General features: G+C 42.5%; 1 protein-coding gene across 3 annotated transcripts; it reads left to right on the top strand.

The window, feature by feature from the left end:
* The first annotated feature begins 287 nt into the window (after positions 1 to 287).
* On the top strand, positions 288 to 17,607 carry hcfc1b (host cell factor C1b). Of its 3 annotated transcripts, none has more exons than XM_060880660.1 (28): positions 288 to 544; positions 2,615 to 2,819; positions 4,360 to 4,508; positions 4,669 to 4,829; positions 4,923 to 5,131; positions 5,410 to 5,494; positions 5,834 to 5,940; positions 6,033 to 6,212; positions 6,437 to 6,757; positions 6,989 to 7,137; positions 7,224 to 7,418; positions 7,663 to 7,887; positions 8,213 to 8,314; positions 8,412 to 8,616; positions 8,766 to 8,902; positions 9,031 to 9,169; positions 9,351 to 9,556; positions 9,631 to 10,684; positions 11,709 to 11,848; positions 12,113 to 12,358; positions 12,601 to 12,847; positions 12,959 to 13,267; positions 13,549 to 13,667; positions 13,797 to 13,934; positions 14,032 to 14,217; positions 14,337 to 14,634; positions 14,818 to 14,881; positions 15,559 to 17,607. In XM_060880660.1, exons 2-28 carry the CDS (start codon positions 2,621 to 2,623, stop codon positions 15,596 to 15,598), a joined length of 5,610 nt encoding a protein of 1,869 aa, XP_060736643.1. In that variant the 5' UTR covers positions 288 to 544; positions 2,615 to 2,620; the 3' UTR covers positions 15,599 to 17,607. The 3 variants fall into 3 exon arrangements, with proteins under 3 accessions (XP_060736643.1, XP_060736641.1, XP_060736642.1); XM_060880658.1 differs by having other exon boundaries at positions 6,437 to 6,763; XM_060880659.1 differs by lacking the exon at positions 288 to 544 and adding an exon at positions 1,590 to 2,207 and having other exon boundaries at positions 6,437 to 6,763.
* The last annotated feature ends 293 nt before the right edge of the window (positions 17,608 to 17,900 follow it).

The raw sequence follows: 17,900 nt of genomic DNA, 5'->3' as shown, positions 1-17,900 counted from the left end.
ATCTTTTTTTTTTTTTTTAAGAGAAACAACTAGACAAATGGAAAGACGGATGAACCAACACACACTTATCCGAGTAACCTTTTAATCGCGTTGTAATGTGAGTAAAAACAAAAGGAAACACGTGTGGTTCTCGGAGGCAAAGGCAGGTGTGCGCGTGTGGAAAAACAACCGGATATTTTGCACTCGTTAGACGCGCTGTAGACGCTCCACAGCTGGAGAATAGATGAGGTGATTTGGAGAGCAGCGCCTGGTTAGTTAGTTAGTCAGTCAGTCGATGTTGTGAGGGAAATAGTTTGCCGAGGGAAGCGGAGCGCCGCTCACCGTCCGACCCGCCACACTGCCGCCGCCACTGAGGCACACAAGCAGCCACGGCGCTTATTTACTGAAGGGGCTTGTCAAGAAGATGGCGGCTTCCTGGGCGGCATGAAAGGATGTAGAGTTAGCAATATCTACAGAAAACAAACACACACTCGGGGTTGAATTCGTTTAACTGAGTCTCTCCCTCGATTTTTTCGGTTTTAAAATAACAACTCGGAAGTCTCGAGTAAGTATTTGTTCACGCTTCGAGATCAGCAAGCGTGAATACTTTTGCACCATTCTGATGACGGCTAACGGTACATCCGCCATTTTTCTTAAGGGAAGCTAACTTGCTAGCGATAAACGGCTATTTAAGGGAAATGCATTAATGCTTTTCTTTCTTTCGTGATGAATAATAAAAAAACAACAATGCAAATGAAGCATGTAACATTTTTCTGTCGTGAAGAAACGATTTCGCACAATTTTCTTGCTTAAAGCTCCTGCTAAAAAAAAAAACGTAAGCTATTTTGCCGTCCTATGCTAACGCTATAGCTTAGCTGTCGTGCTAGCCATAAAGCCTATAGAGACCTCGGCTAGTCTGCTAACTCGTTAGCTTGCTTAGCCCGAGCAGCTTAGCAATTTGCTGTGTTTTGTAAAAAAAAAAAAAAATCGTGTCTAACTCGCCGCGGCTATAGTGTTGGTTTGTAATACATGGTATTTTGGCTGCAATTTTAATTTTTTTCTTGATCTATTTTAGCAACGTGTCCGCACATTGAGAAAAGCGATTAGCATCGTGCTAGCTGGAGGTGGTATTTGGTTTTGTTGTATCAAGATGGCGGCTCCCATAGAAAAAAAAAGCTGCAACTGAACACGGCGGAAAAATAATAATAATAATAATAATAAACTGCTGTTCAGCAAATTCCAGAATGAATAAAGCAATGATTTCTGCTTAGGCAGTGAATTGGGTTCTTTTAATGTGCCGGAAAATGTTTTTAAATTAAGTAAGTACATAACTTTACCTCCCATAACATGGAAATTGACGGTTTTTTTTGTTCACCGCCCATTTTTGTATTCTAACGTTAGCGCTCAGTATCTTAACCATCAAGTCAGCCAAGTCGTCTTCTTATATTATTACTATTTATATTAGTTTATTTACATATATTTTAAAAAACTAAACATTGAATTTAGCGATTTTGAGAGGGCTTCTATTTTTATTTTGACGGCGACTAGCTCGTTAGCTTTTAGCCTTTCGGCTAGCTAAGCGGCATTATTATTCCCATTAGCCACCAGGTTTGCTAACCAAAGCTACAAGATGGCGGCACCCGATGGGAATTTGCACGGCTTTTCTCTTTCTCTCAGACATCTTTAATAGACAAGATGGGAACTTTATTTTTCGGATTCTCAACGGATTGCGAGTGGAAATGAATTTGCATGAGATGCGTTAGCATTTGCGCAAATTTAAAACAAAGGCGGCTCTTAAATCGGTCTTTTTTTTTGCTTCACCCGGCGGGCTTGTTTTATTTTGTCGCAGAGCGAATGCCGCTAAAATGGCGGCTTCCATTAGTTGTTAAGCTAAGCTAGCATCTTAGCTGGCTACATTTTGTACGGACTTAAAACGCCAATATACTACCGAAAAAAAAAGTTTACAACTCGATGTCGACGGAGGATTTTTTTCCCTTTTGATTAATTTTTATTTGCTAACCACTGAAACGGCGGCTTGTGTGGCTTTTTCTTTTTTAGATGAGCTACCAAAACGTAGCTAGCTACATTGTTGTGACGCGGCTAACACGAAGCCTGAAGCTTTTATCGTTACTATATTTACAGTTTTAAAACTGCTCAAGCGGGGCAGTAAAGTTGGAATGGACTAGTTCTTTTTTTGTGGTAAAAAGGAGATTATTTTCTTGCATTAGGTAAACATTTAATTCATCTCACCGGGTTTAATATACACGTCCTATATTTTATTTCGTTTGTATGCTAATCCAGGCGAAAGAATTAGCTCCTGCTTTGGCGAAACGGTAGCTAGATATTTATATATATATATTGATATAAATAGACATAAATTAAGAGTTAGCGGTAATTCTCTAACTTCAGAATGGATGGTTTAGCTTGACGTATTTTTACCTGCATCGCTTATATATATATGTGTGTGTGTATATATATATTTTTTAAAACAAAATACAACATTTTATTTTTTACTCACCGCCTTTTTTGGCGCTAGCGAGCTAGTTAGCATGTTAGCATAAATACTTAGCCATGTAAATACCTAATTTAGATGTGAATCTTTGATTAATGGCGTTTTGTTTATATTAAAACAAAGGGGGAAATGGCTTCTTCTGGTACTAACAACACATTGAGCGTGTCGGGCTCGGTGTTGCAGCCGAGGTGGAAGCGGGTGCTCGGATGGTCCGGCCCGGTGCCTCGGCCTCGTCACGGACACCGCGCCGTCGCCATTAAAGAGCTGATGGTGGTGTTCGGCGGCGGCAATGAAGGAATCGTGGATGAACTTCACGTGTACAACACAGGTAATTGTTCTGCCGTGTGTTTCATTACATACGTTTATAGGTGTGATTTTTTTTATTTATTTTTTTTATTTGTTTAAACAAGAAGCGTTAGCCCACGTTGAGTTAGCTAGCTTTGCTAACTTAGCAACCAGAACAACCGCTGGTCTTCATGCAGGCGGCTAACGTTAATGCTAATGTTACCGAAAACATGTTGATTTGTTAAGAAATAAAATCCAAGCTCAAATATCGAGATGCATTTTCAATTCGAGTCTTTTATTTATTTTAACGTGCTTTTGAAAAACAAAACGTGTATATGTACAAACATTCGTGCAGTTGTTTGAATCGTGTTTAAAAATGCTACAGGGGTTAGCACTGTTAGCTAATCGGCTAGTGCTATAAAGCTAGCGTGTGCGCGCGCGTTTGAGCTAGCCATAACAGCCAGGCTGCTACCTTTTTGCACAACAGAGAATGGAGGGAAAAAATGCAAACAGAAATGGCGGGATAATAGCGCGGCTACGTCACTGCGCCAACAAGCTCCGCCCCCTTTACGCAGCCTCACGTTTTTTTTCAATGTTTACCCAAAAACACGCGTGGAGTTTAGTCACACAAACACGCTCACAATCACACACACACACTTAATTGTTTAATTGACCTGATTCACACAGTACAGTATTTTACATGCATGCACTCATGTTTCAGACCACTGAGAAAGTTTAATTGATAAGCAGTTATTCAGTGGTTATGTTTCTGTGATGAATAAAATAATAATAATAATAATAATAATAAAAAATGACTCTATAAAAATACTCATCATAGTAAATATTCTCTTATAACAAGGCTTCTCGACAGACATCCGTGCGATCTTGTTATTTGGAAACTTTTATTGATATTGTTTGTTCGCTCGTCGATCGCAGTGTTCCATATTGATAAATCTATACACGTCGCTTTAGTGACTAAGTTTTTATATATAGATGTAAATAAAAGTGTAAAACACAAACTTTTGAGTTCAGTTGAAGAAAAAACAACAAAGACAAACCGTAACCCCGCAGTCGGCGGTTTTCACTACGAGGCCCCGGGGATCCTCACGACCTCGAGCTTTCACAATCAAAAGTTTTTCTGTCTCGGGCTTTTGGATGGATTTAATCCTCAAACTGTCTGTCTGTACATAAGGGAAACCTGGTCTACCGTGAAGTTTAGGGGAAAAACTCCCACAGTGTAAACTGAAAGATGGAGAAAGTTCAGTTACATCCAGAAGTAGTTTAGTGTGTTGGGTTTTACTGTTGTGCCTTCAGTGATGAGGTCAAACTTGTGTCTTTTCAGCTATTCAAATCTGAATATTTATTAAAAGGACAAATACATGTGGTGTTTTTTATATATTTTATTTCTGCATCTATTTGCCATACCACAGTAGTATTAATTATTCCACATGTTGCAATTCTGCGATTTTTAAAGCATGTTGTTGCTCACATTTGCCTCCTCCAATGCATTATAATTGCAAATCATATCGTTTAATTGTTAAACATACTGTTTGTGATTTATTTATTTTTTTGTTCCTCTCCAGCGACTAATCAGTGGTTTATCCCGGCCGTCCGGGGCGACGTGCCACCTGGTTGTGCTGCTTATGGGTTTGTGTGTGATGGCACCCGGCTGTTGGTGTTCGGGGGAATGGTTGAATACGGAAAATACAGCAACGATCTCTATGAACTACAGGTGGGTGTGTCATGTTAACTGTATTGATTGTGGTTCAAGTTTGTAATAAGCAAAATTATTGATGAATTGGTGAGACCTAATTTAAGCGCTTTTTTTTTTTTTTTTTTTTTTTTTTTTTTTTTTTTTTTTTTTTTTTAAATTTTGCACATTTATAACACAGGCTAGTAGATGGGAGTGGAAGCGGCTGAAGCCTAAAGCTCCAAAGAACGGCCCACCTCCTTGTCCACGCCTGGGTCACAGCTTCTCCCTCGTGGGGAATAAATGCTACCTATTTGGAGGACTTGCCAATGACAGTGAAGATCCCAAAAACAATATTCCAAGGTTGGTAATGCTATTGAATCATAAGATGGATTAAGCAGATTAATAAGACTGGATTTTTTTATTAACACTCGAACATTAACTCCCTATACACAGATACCTGAATGACCTGTACACACTCGAGCTGCGCCCAGGATCCAACGTGGCAGGCTGGGACATTCCCATCACATACGGCGTGCTTCCTCCACCTCGCGAGAGCCACACAGCCGTAGTCTACACAGAGAAAACCTCAAAGAAGTCTCGCCTCGTCATCTACGGCGGCATGAGCGGCTGCCGCCTCGGAGACCTCTGGACGTTAGATATAGGTAAGAAGGGAAAAACGTTTCAGTGGATAAGCGGCGACTTTCAACGGCTTTGTATTTAAGTTTCTTTTTTTATTTTAGTAAACATCCACTGGGTAGAGCTCAATTGTTTATATAGTATTGTTGCACAATATTGACAAGTAATAAAATTTGATTGTATTACAGTTTAAACAGACATTTAAAAAAAAGGCAGAGGATTAATAGAGCACTTGGTCTGAGTGCATTGTTCCTCTGGTGCTAAGAAGTTTTTGATTTTTATAATCGAATCCTCTCTCCTACAGACACACTTACATGGAACAAGCCAACAATCAGTGGCACTGCTCCTCTCCCTCGCAGTCTTCACTCTGCCACCACCATATCTAACAAGTGAGTTTCCTCAGGTTGAATCTGTAAACGTTGTTCCTGTAAACGCTTATAAAACATCATCTTGACTTTACTGTAGCGCACAGTTGGATCTGGATGTGCATTTAGCAGAGGTGATTTTGAATCTCTCATTTAGCCATGAATCTAGCGATCAGGATATTGACTTCGGTCTCACGGATGCCGGAGAGACGCCTTTACATCTTTTAAGCAAAGCCCACGATTATCCTCTGATCACGGAGTGTATTTGAATATGAACGGCGATATATAAAATGGCTGAGATTTTGTGACCGATGCATCATGAGTCCACCTATAACTTACTGTGCCATCACCGTCTCTCTTTAGAATGTATGTGTTCGGTGGATGGGTGCCTCTGGTGATGGATGACGTGAAAGTGGCTACGCATGAAAAAGAATGGAAGTGTACAAACACGCTGGCATGCCTAAATCTGGGTAGGTTTTAATTATGGCTTTAATTATGTTTAATTATCTACCTGTATGAGGAAAGCGGATAAATGTAATTTCTGTCTTTTTCTCTTTCGCAGACTCGATGAGCTGGGAGACTATTTTAATGGACACTCTTGAAGACAACATCCCTAGAGCCAGGGCAGGGCACTGCTCTGTAGCCATCAACTCCAGACTGTACGTCTGGAGCGGCAGAGACGGCTACCGCAAAGCCTGGAACAACCAAGTGTGCTGCAAGGACCTCTGGTATTTGGAGACAGGTGAGTGTTTATCTTGCTAATTAACTGCTTACCTGAATTCTTTAGGCAAATGTATAGAAATGTATTCAAATGGAAAGAACATTTTAAAAGGAGAATCCAGCGGATATAGATTCGTCTCCTTTTTTAACGCCTTTCTGATGTAGATACTGAGAAAAATGAAATTGTGTTGATTCTTTGTGTAAAAATTTCCCTTTTTCTTTTCTTTTTTTTTTTTTTATAAACAGACCGTCCTCTGGCGCCATCTCGTGTGCAGTTGGTTCGTGCCAATACAAGTTCTCTGGAGGTGAGCTGGGGTGCTGTGCCCACTGCTGATGCCTACCTGCTGCAGCTGCAGAAATACGAAATTCCAGCAGCAACGACTGCCTCCTCCCCCGGCGTCACTCCCACTTCCTCGCTACCCTCAAACTCACCCAAGAGCCCGGCCCTTGCTTCCCCTGCCTCGCAGAGCATGCCTGTCACGGGGGTCACCCTTGTACCACAGGTGCCCTCACCTACCACAACTATGCCTGGGAACCCACTTGCTGCAGCCTCACCGCGTGGTCCAGGTAAAAGTGGGTAGCAACAAAGACGTTTGTTTTTTTTTTTTTTTTTTTTTTTAAAGTGCAGTTTGTATGTGTAACTTGTTACAAGGAGGAAACAAATGTTAAGTGATGATTGTGCTTAGATGGAAATCAGTATTTTCATATTTTTATACATTAAATATTGCTGCTCAAATTGCCTTTTTTTTTGTTTTGTTATTATTGACCTTTTTTCCTCTCTGCCCTGTTCTTTTGCAGCCATCTTGAAAGTGGCAGCACCTCAGACCGCCGCTGGGACGTCTATCGTCACCGTGCGTCAGGCCAGTCAAGTCGGTAAATCCCCAGTTACAGTCGCGTCTCTTCCTGCTGGGGTCCGTATGGTCGTTCCTGCACAGAGTGGAGGAACGGTAAGTTGTCAAGTTAACAATTGTATTCATCTTGCAATTTAGTTGTTTCGAAACCTTAACGAAACTTTCCTTCTCGTTTAATCTAGGCGATCGGGAGCAGCCCTCAGATGAGCGGCATGGCCGCTCTGGCCGCGGCTGCGGCTGCCACGCAGAAAATCCCTCCTTCGACAACGGCCACTGTTCTGAACGTTCCCGCAGGAACCACTATAATGAAAACCGTCGCAGTCACTCCAGGCTCCACAGCTCTTCCTGCTACAGTGAAAGTAGCCTCACCAGTGACTGTGAGTGGCAGTTTATCCTTAATTGGGCCTAAGAATGTGAACGTCTCTAGTATAGCTTATAAATTCTGTCGCTTGGAGTCTTAACAACAATTAGATTAGTTATTTATATGTCAAAAGAAAAAGATCAGCATTATTACAATTTCATTCAGGCTTGTACTCCGTGGACACGTCAGTCTGCTGTACTCGCTCCTGTCCCTGTTTAAACTTCAGTCTCACGGTATATTATCTCCTCCCCTCCATCAAGGTGAGCAATCCAGCGACCCGCATGCTGAAGACGGCGGCAGCTCAAGCCGGGACTTCTACCATCACTACCCCCAACACGCCAACACGTCCCATCATCACCGTGCACAAATCGGGCACAGTGACCGTTGCCCAACAGGCCCAGGTGGTCACCACCGTGGTGGGAGGAGTCACTAAAACCATTACGCTCGTAAAGAGCCCGCTGACTATGGGCAGCGGTGGCACTCTGGTGAGGATTGGTCACAGAGTGTGTTTGATTTATATGTCGTCTCGATCGTTAGCGGCTGTCGTTCTTTACTTTGTAGCGGCCCTATGCTATTCAGACTCTTTTAATTTCATTTTCGTACCTGATAAAAGCTCCGTGTTCCGTAAGTAGCGACATCTGGTTAGTGTGAAATTATAATCATGTTGGTAAGTATTGAAATGGTGCATGTTTTATTAAAGTTTGTGTTTGCACCTAGGTATTTTAAGCGTTAGAATTCGGAACGCTTATTCCAATAGTCTTTCATAGTGAAAAATGTATTTTTGTAAACATTGTTTACTTTCATTTGTAGCTCTCTAGCCTGGGGAAGGTGATGTCCATGGTCCAGACAAAACCAGTTCAGACTTCTGCAGTGACGGGACAAGCTGGCAGTCCTGTCACACAGATCATACAGGTCAGAACACCAGATCTATTTATTTATTTATTTGTCTTTATGATGTTTGTGTGCTAAGCTGAACTATACGATGATTTACTTAACGTTTTTCTCCTAGACGAAGGGTCCTCTGCCCGCAGGCACCATACTGAAGTTAGTCACCTCGGCAGACGGCAAACCCACCACCATCATCACTACCACGCAGGCAGGTGGCACTGGCACCAAACCGACCATTCTGGGCATCTCCCCTACAAGCACTACCAAACCTGGCACCACCATTATTAAGACCATTCCGATGTCCGCTATTCAGCAGGGAGCTGCGGGTTTGTCTTACTGCAAGTTCTTTAATCTCTACAACTTGACATTTGAGTTATAAATGCTATTATTTGTCTTTTTTTTTTTTTCTCTGAAGCTATTTTTGTAGTGACTGATATTTTTTTATTTTTTATTTTTTAATTTTTTTTTTGAACAGGTACTACCTCTGGCACTGGTATAAAGTCTCCTATTACAATCATCACAACAAAAATGGTGACGCCTGGCACACCAGGAAAGATCATCACTGCGGTGCCAAAACTGGCTGCTGGAACTGCGCAGCAAGGATTGACTCAGGTGAGGTCGTCTTTAGATAGATATCGCTCGTGGTAATTCATGTCTGCTAGACTATTGTTTCACGTGGAGTAAAGATTCTCTTATCCAAGTGGGGTGAGGTTTTTAATGTCGCATTTGTTTTCCTTCAGGTGGTCCTAAAGGGGGCACCAGGGCAGCCTGGCACCATTCTTCGCACTGTGCCCATGGGTGGTGTGCGTCTTGTTTCTCCTGGTACCGTGTCTGCTGTCAAACCCACGGTTACCACACTTGTGGTTAAAGGCACCACAGGTAATATATAAGGCTGTTAATATGTTAAATGGATCAGTATATTCATGCTTTAAGTTTTTTTTTTTTTTTTTTTTAGTTTTCAGTCCTTTTCACCTATTTATAATTACACTTAAGTCCATTTATTTATTTATTTTGATCCCCGATAATGTATCTATAACGTTCTTGCCTTGTGTTTGTGTAGGAGTAACTACTCTTGGCACTGTGACTGGAACAATTTCAACCAGCCTGGCAGGGGGCAACGTTGCCACTGCTAATTCTAGTCTGGCTACTCCCATAACCACCCTGGGCACCATCGCCACACTCTCCAGCCAAGTGATCAGCCCCACAGCAATCACAGTGTCTGCACCCCAGACAAACCTGACTACTGCACCTACGGTGGCCATACAGGTACTGTACATTATTCGGAATTAAATCTCTCGTTGTTTTAATGTGGCGAGTTAATCATTATTTTCCTCTAATAGGCAGCTACCCAGCCCACTCAAGTGACACTGATAAGCACCCCCAGTGGTGTGGAGGCACAGCAGGACCTCCCTGTGTCAATTCTGGCTTCCCCCACATCTGAACAGCCCTCTACCACGGGCACTGATGCGGGCGACGCCCCGGGCGAAGTCACACTGGTCTGTTCCAACCCACCATGCGAGACCCACGAAACCGGTACGACCAACACGGCCACCACCGTCTCTGCCAACATTGGAAACGAGCGTGTGTGTTCAAACCCACCCTGTGAGACACACGTGACCGGAACGACCAACACGACGACCACGGCGTCGTCCGACATGGGCCGCGTGCAACAAGTATGCAGCAACCCACCATGCGAAACACATGAAACGGGCACCACAAACACGTCAACACAGGCGTCCTCAAACATGGGCATAGAGACCAACACAGTACAGAGAGTATGTTCCAACCCACCATGCGAAACACACGAAACCGGCACTACCAACACAGCTACACAGGCATCTTCAAGCATGGGCAGTGCGGAGACTAACACTGTACAGAAAGTGTGTTCCAACCCGCCTTGTGAGACCCATGAAACCGGCACCACCAACACAGCTACACAGGCATCTTCAAGCATGGGCAGCACAGAAACCAACACTGTACAAGGAGCGTGTTCCAAATCAGCTTGTGAGAGCCATGAAACCGGCACCACCAACACAGCCACGCAGGCATCTTCCAGTATGGGCAGCGCAGAAACCAACACAGTACAGAGAGTGTGTTCTAACTCGCGTTGTGAGAGCCATGAAACCGGCACCACCAACACACCCACGCAGGCCTCTTCCAATATGGGCAGCGCAGAAACCAACACCGTACAGAGAGTGTGTTCTAACCCGCCATGTGAGACCCACGAAACCGGCACCACTAATACACCAACACAGGCTTCATCCAACATCGGCACAGGACAAAATGGCATGGTGCAGAGAGTGTGTTCCAACCCGCCGTGTGAGACACACGAGACCGGCACCACCAACACAGCCACTACTGCCACCAGCAGCCTCGAGTCACCCGAAGGAACAGGTAAGGCCGATTCTTTTACGTTCGTTGGAAATATCGATGACATGAGCAGGTTATTCCAAAATCTTCGAAGAGCCCAATAATGCTCTTAAATAATATTTTATATGTAGTTTAGGTTTAAATTATGTCACTTATTTGTGGGGTACACAGCAGGATATTACGTGATGTGACCTTTTCAACAGATTTTACAAGGTCTGTAAAAAAAAAAAAAAAAAAAAAAAACCTACACAAGTTTTGTTTTGTCAGATTGTTACCACTGTAACTGGACCAGTAAAGCATCCGTTGGTTGTCTCTGAATACTTGGAAAGGAGTCAACTAAGCTGCGTTGTAACTGATCGCTTTTTCAAGCCGTTGGTCCGTAAAGAAAACGTGAGCTTTGACTTCAGAATAGACTGGATTGTCTGCGTTTTTGCGGATGTGTTCATTCAGGCATTTTTGCCTACGGAATATATACGATACACAAGGATGCAAACGTGTGTATCTCCAGCTGTGACTTGTGCAATAACAGGAATGCTCATATAGTTAAGATTATTCCAGTCATATTCTATTATTATTTTCTTGCCTTATTGTTTATCATGAGCACATTAATAACCAGAGGAGAAAATTGTAAGACGTTCTCCGTCCCTGCTAGTGTTTTATCAGTTTAGTCTTTGCGTTCAAGTTCAACTTTTATTTATATAGCACATTTACACACAGCCGCACGGCTGACCAAAGTGCTTCACAGTGCGTTTGACATTACACATACTGTACACTTGAAAATACACACATGCACAATAGGGTTCTAAAAGCTAAAATAAGAATTATTAAAAAAAAGTAGACAAAATAAAATGCAGTTTAAAGAAAGTGATATGAATATAAATCATAAAATATAAACAAACATAAAACCCTGGGCAATCATAAGAAGGCTAGAGAAAATAGGTGAGTCTTTAGCATGGACTTAAAACTAGAAACGGAGGGTGCCGTCCTAATGTCTGCATTTGGTTTGTGTATCGTGACCGTCTTGATGAGCTTAGAATTTGTCTCTCAGCGCAACAGAGCGGTGACGGACAAGACGCCAGCACCAGCGCCGAGGCGACTTCGTTGACCGAATCTGCTAATCCCCCGATTCAGAGCAGAGCCATCACCACTGTGACGCAGGCCACGCCCACCCCAGGACCCTCTGTTCCTGTAAGTCTCGATTTGTTTCAAGTCATTTTTACTCGGGACAATATTCTCTTTTTCAATGACTACAACGATCTCGCAAGTTAAAATGAAGAGAGATGGTCCTTTCTCTTAAGTTTGTGCAAATTTATTTCATTTAAATCCTCCTGATGCTAATATTGTGTACGTCAGTCCTCAGTATGTTGACTATACTACTCTTTTTTTTTTTTTTTTTTCTTCTTCTTCTTCTTCTTCTTCTTCTTCTTCTTCTTCTGCTGCTGCCCCCTACAGGAAATCTCATCCATGGCAGGTTCTGCTGCTGTAGCGGAGGGCTCTGGTGAAGCTGAGGCAATGGACCATGGAGACTCTGAAGCAGTAGCGATGGGAGAGGAGCCCATGCAAACTGAGGCTGAACTGGGTGCCGATGGAGCTGTTAGTGTTGTTGCTATCGAGGAGGGTGCTTCTGGTGAAGCGGGCACCATGCTGCAGGTTCACGTTGCCATGGAAGCACAGCCAGGACAGGGAGAGCAGGCTGAGGTAGGGGTGGGCACGGTGGTCACATGTCACCATATTAGCGAGAACTAGTAGTTTGTTTAAAGACCTCAAAGTTTATTTAAAATCTACAAAAACAAACACTTAAGCAGTAATAAACTAAAAAATAAAGGTGCCTTTTTGATTTATTTATAAATCAGATTGTTTACTAAATTGTACAGAACATTGTGCTGACATTATTTTTATTTTAACTGAAAGTATTTGTCCGATTGGTCATGTCTGTGCAGATGGACCAGGGTGGTGAGGGTGCAGAAGCTGTGGCTCTGGCAGGGCAGGACTCTGAGGCCTTGGCGCTGCCTCAGGAACTAATGTCAGCCGAGGGGCAGCAGGCCACGTTGATGGTGACAGGACTGACCCCGGAGGAACTTGCCGTCACTGCTGCAGCAGAAGCCGCTGCTCAGGCTGCAGCCACAGAAGAGGCCCAGGCACTCGCCATACAGGCTGTGCTGCAGGCAGCCCAACAGGCCGTGCTCAGTGCGTAATCATTTTACAGCCTCGGCTTTAACAGAACGCCCACTACAAGAGCTATATGTGCTGGTGTTAACTCTGGAAACTGTCTTTTTTTTTTTTTTTTTCTCCCCCCAGATGAAGGAGACTCTGGACAGGACGGTCAACAGACCACCACAATTCCTATCGTACTGACGCAACAGGAACTGGCTGCTCTGGTTCAGCAGCAGCAGCAGCTCCAGGAGGTTCAAGCAGCAGCAGCAGCGGCAGCAGCCGCCGCCTCTGCCCAGCAAATGGCGGCCGAATCGAGCGCAGCTCCTTTGCCCACCGAGGGCCTGGCACCTGCGGACAGCCTCAACGACCCCACGACCGAAAGTAACGGTCATGAGATGGCTTCTGCAGTAACTGGAGCTGTAGCTCAGCTTCTACCCAGCACTTCTGCAGAGAGTGAGTTAAAAAAAAAAATTAAAAAAAAAAACACGCTCACTATCATAGCTATAGTGTACCGTTTTGCTCGCTGTTTTCTTTCCGACTAAGCAGGAGCTCATCCGAGACCTATTAATCAGTTCATCTTGCTTTTTAAGCGTTTTTTTTTTTTTTTTTTTTTTTTTGCTCTTGTTTGGATGGAATGATGAATAGATGAATAAAATAAATAGCCTAATAAACAAATCTGAAAACTGTCTATACGTCATGCAATAGCAATAAACAAACACTTACTTTATATACAGCTTTGGCTCCTTCAAGTACACTTGCCCCAGCCCAGCCCATGGTGGTTGCCAGCCCTGCCAAGATACAGGCTGCCACTACGCTTGCTGAGGTGGCCAATGGCATCGAGTCTGTAGCTGGGGTGAGTTACCTAATCCATCCACTTACACACAAACCCACACAGGTTTATATTACATATGGCTGTATTTGGGGTTTAAATGTGCCGGCCATTTAAATGAAGAGTTCTTTCTCGTTTGTTTGGTATTTACAGAAGCCAGGAGCACCGCCTGCAGTTGTGAAACCGCCAGTGAAGAAAGAAAATCAGTGGTTTGATGTCGGAATAGTCAAAGTGACCAACATGGTCGTCACACATTATTATGTCCCAGCAGATGATTCAGAAGTCACCGATGTGAGTCAGATTTTCTCTCTTTGTTAATTAGATTTGTGTACGGATTTTTATTGTGAACCGCAGCGAAGGAGTTTGCCTTACTTTTGTCCTGTTGCAGGATGATTCTGGGGCCATACCAGACTACAGTCAAATGAAGAAGGTGGAGCTCTCTCCTGGCACCGCTTACAAGTTCCGTGTGGCCGGAATCAACGCTTGTGGCCGTGGAACGTTTTCTGAAGTGTCCGCGTTCAAGACTTGTTTGCCCGGTTTCCCTGGAGCACCGTGTGCCATTAAAATTAGCAAGGTGAGCTTTCAGAAACTGTGTTCACACTATTCTTCCTTCAGATGCCTTCCTTCTGTTTTTTTTTTTTTTTTTTTTTGCACTTTCTATTCGTAAATTGTGTATTTTGTCCCTGTAATCAGAGTCCTGATGGTGCGCACCTCACCTGGGAACCTCCATCAGTGACGTCAGGGAAGATCATAGAGTATTCCGTCTACCTGGCCATCCAGAGCTCTCAGACGACCGAGGCAAAACCATCTGCCCCGGCTCAGCTGGCTTTTATGCGGGTGTACTGTGGGCCAAACCCTTCCTGCCTAGTCCAGACTTCCAGCCTGTCCAATGCTCACATTGACTACACCACCAAACCCGCCATCATCTTCCGCATTGCCGCCCGCAATGAGAAGGGCTACGGCCCTGCTACGCAAGTCAGGTGGCTACAAGGTGAGCCGGCATCATGTATTAAAAATCCAACAAAGTAGTGTTTAGGTTATGATTTGCCACTTTGTACTGGTGCCATTGGACAGAAATATAGCGCACGCTCGGTATGATGCATAGTAAAATTAGATCTATATTTTGTGAGATTATACGGCTGTTTTTAAGCTAGGAATGTGGGATCTTTTCCAGAAACGAGTAAAGATGGATCTGCTGCCAAACCTGCAGCGAAGAGACCGGTTTCATCTCCTGATACGTGAGTACTTCGTCAAATGTTTTGCTAACAAATTAACAATAAACGTGTTAAACACTATAGGGTCAATATTAAAATGCAATCCGGTGGAGACGATTAGACGTAATAGAGCTTAAGTCCTGTCTAATGCCCCTTTTCCACCGAAGCAGTTTGAGTGCTGGTTCGGAGCCAGAGCCTAATTTAGAACCAGTTCTTTCTGTTTCTGTTTCGACAAAGCACCGGGTCTGAACCAGGAAAAGTGGTTCTTAAGTAGCACCAAAATGTTGCTGGTCTAGACTTAAGAACCGCTTGTGTCAGGTGCTGGGGGCGGGGCTATGGGCGGGGCTACTGTTAGCGCATTAGATAATGTACCTTAAGTATACTAATGTAAACTGTGATGGCTCTCTAACTGATGGAAAGGCAAACCAATTCTTAGAAGGTTCGCCAGTGGGACCAATTTTGAACCAGCACCCGGTTCTTTTTGCTGGAAAAGGGGTACAAATGATCTTTAATATCTTGTGGGGCCGAGTGAAACAGGCTGAGTGCTTCTCTGTGATGGTTAAGTGAAAAGGGACTGGTTGCTGGGAGTGTTCATCACTGATTAATGTTACCATTCGTCCATGCTGAATACCCCTGTATTAGATGCTTGCATTCGATGCCTTCTACCAAAACATTTTTGTTTTTCTCTTCCCACTCTACAGGAAAGGTACCGGTCCGAAAAAGGCGAGAGCCGACCAGTGAGAGATTTTGACATGCCCCTCCCCCTTTGAGACCAAGACCCCTGACCGAACTACTTCCTGCTGAATGCCCTCCCCAGCCTTATTAAACCCACATCCCCTACCACTTCCTACTTAACAAGATATGACAGTGGAGGGGAAAGGAGGAAGATCACGATAATCTGTTTGTGCCCTACCCCAATCATCACTGGACATCCTGGTGCCATGGACGCCTTATCGCTTCGACTGTGTTAAAATGAAACCGTATTATAAATGTTTCTTCTTCAGACAAACAGTTAAAAGCACATTCTTTTTGCTTTGTCCTGGAAGTTGTGTGATAAATTTCCAATGGCAGCATTCAGTCAAGTTAACTGTTGTTTTCTGTAGTTCGTTTTTTTTTTTTTTTTTTTCCCCTTCATGTTCCTTTATTTTATCTTACAAGCAATAGATAAAAAAAACAAAACAAAACAAAAAACAACTTTGCTCTTCTGCCAGTTTTTTAAGTCTGTATATTTCAGTTGGACACAGACGGTCGGAGGACGGTAACTGGAGGGAGAAAGCCGACAATGAAGCTACACCTGGAAATCCATTGAAGGATGGGAAGGGGGGGAAAAGCAACAACACAGCACTTGGTGATGCTTCTGAAGAAGAAAAAAAACCCTTCATTTTAAGACATCTGTAATTGTATATTCAATCCAAGTCCAGTAGCCTGTTATTACATCACTGTGTTTTCATTCATAGCAAAGAGGGAATTGGAGAATTGGGAATTGTATTTTGTACCGAAGATGTAAGGACTGATCCTTGTAGATGGGGAGGCATGTGACCTTTTTTTTTTTTTTTTTTTTTTTTTTTTTTTTTAATGCATTGAAATGCATCTTGTATAAAGAAAGAAGGGTGGGATGGGGGAATCCCATAAATAGTAAGAAGTGAAGCAGAAGCTCGCTGTGTGTGGTTTATTTTTGTATTTTTTTGTTTAGTTTTTTTAAACAGAAAACAATGTTCCCCTGATCCCGTACGTGTGCATTCGCTCAGTTTTAAAAACACGTTTCCTGCTCATTCCTGTAGTCTCTGTGTCTTGTGGGATCCTGTGGCCAGTTGTCCCGTGTGCTGCGGAATTTTCTACTTCCCACCTTAAGTAATATTTCAGACAACGATTCACAAATTAAAGATTGAAGTGAACTTTTTCTACTCACTTTGGTGAAAGACTACCCACTTAAAACAAGCTTTAGCGTACTACATGGTTTCTTTCTTTCTTTCTTTCTTTATTTCTTTATGTATTTTCCCTCCCATCTTGTATATTGTTGTTCATTTAAAGGAGTGTGTTGCTGAAAGGCTGTTTGTTCTCCTTTTGTTTTTTTTGTTTTTTTTTTTCCTTTTTCTGTTAACCTTTTCACTAGTCCATAGTTTATGTAAACATTTTTGAGTTTCTGTGGATATATATTTTTTTTTTTTTCCCCCTCCATACTTTTTATTTTTTTTTGTGAGCTGGTTTAGAGGTAAAAAGCAAAACTTTGGTATTCTTCTCCTTGTGGTGAAAATGTCAAGCGTTTTCATTCACCGTGGGGCAGTTGATTTATTTTTTTAATTATTATTTTCTTTTCTTGAGCAGATGGTTTCGGGGTGCAGGGTACAGATGGATTAACAGTGTCGGATTGAGATTGCTGACACGGGATGAGTTTAATCATCGTGTTCAGTTCGATGATGCTCAATTCCGATCCTGGACCAGCATGCTTGCTCTGAAACGTTTGCATTACAACCCCCAGTTTCTAGAATGGTGTTTGACTGAAAAGTGGACCGGTATGTTTCTGAATGAATGGAAAATGAGAAACATTGGTTTGCTTTTTCTGACAATTTGTGAGTGATGGATTATTGGCACAGCCAGCGTTTGAACTCAGTTGTAAATTAGTTCTTTCACGTAGCAAGAAGTAAAACAAAACTCCGCCTTTTTATATAATTATCTGTAACAAATGTTTTTACATGTTGTCATCTATTGATTGCTTTTGTGTCTTGACATATAAAAGTAATGGAAATCTGTCTCGGTGTTCATTTGTCATGTTGCTTGGTGTTTATTGTTTTTTTTTTTTTTTGGGTTATTTTTTTTTATTTTTTTTGGTGTGGAGGATTCTTGGGTCATGTCTTTGGAATATCATGTATTCCAAATATATGATTTTATATATATATATATATATATATATATATATATATATATATATATATATATACACACACAAATATGAATATAAAATTCATATAAAAGACCAGCAAGAGTATTGAATGTATTTCTAATCAGAAATAGCCCGAAAAACAAGGGATATGATTTTAATGCT

This window comes from Tachysurus vachellii, chromosome 11 (genome assembly GCF_030014155.1).
Source record: "Tachysurus vachellii isolate PV-2020 chromosome 11, HZAU_Pvac_v1, whole genome shotgun sequence".
Classification (NCBI taxonomy): domain Eukaryota; kingdom Metazoa; phylum Chordata; class Actinopteri; order Siluriformes; family Bagridae; genus Tachysurus; species Tachysurus vachellii.
Note: the sequence above shows the minus strand (reverse complement) of the source record. Positions and strands in the feature narration are given on the sequence as shown.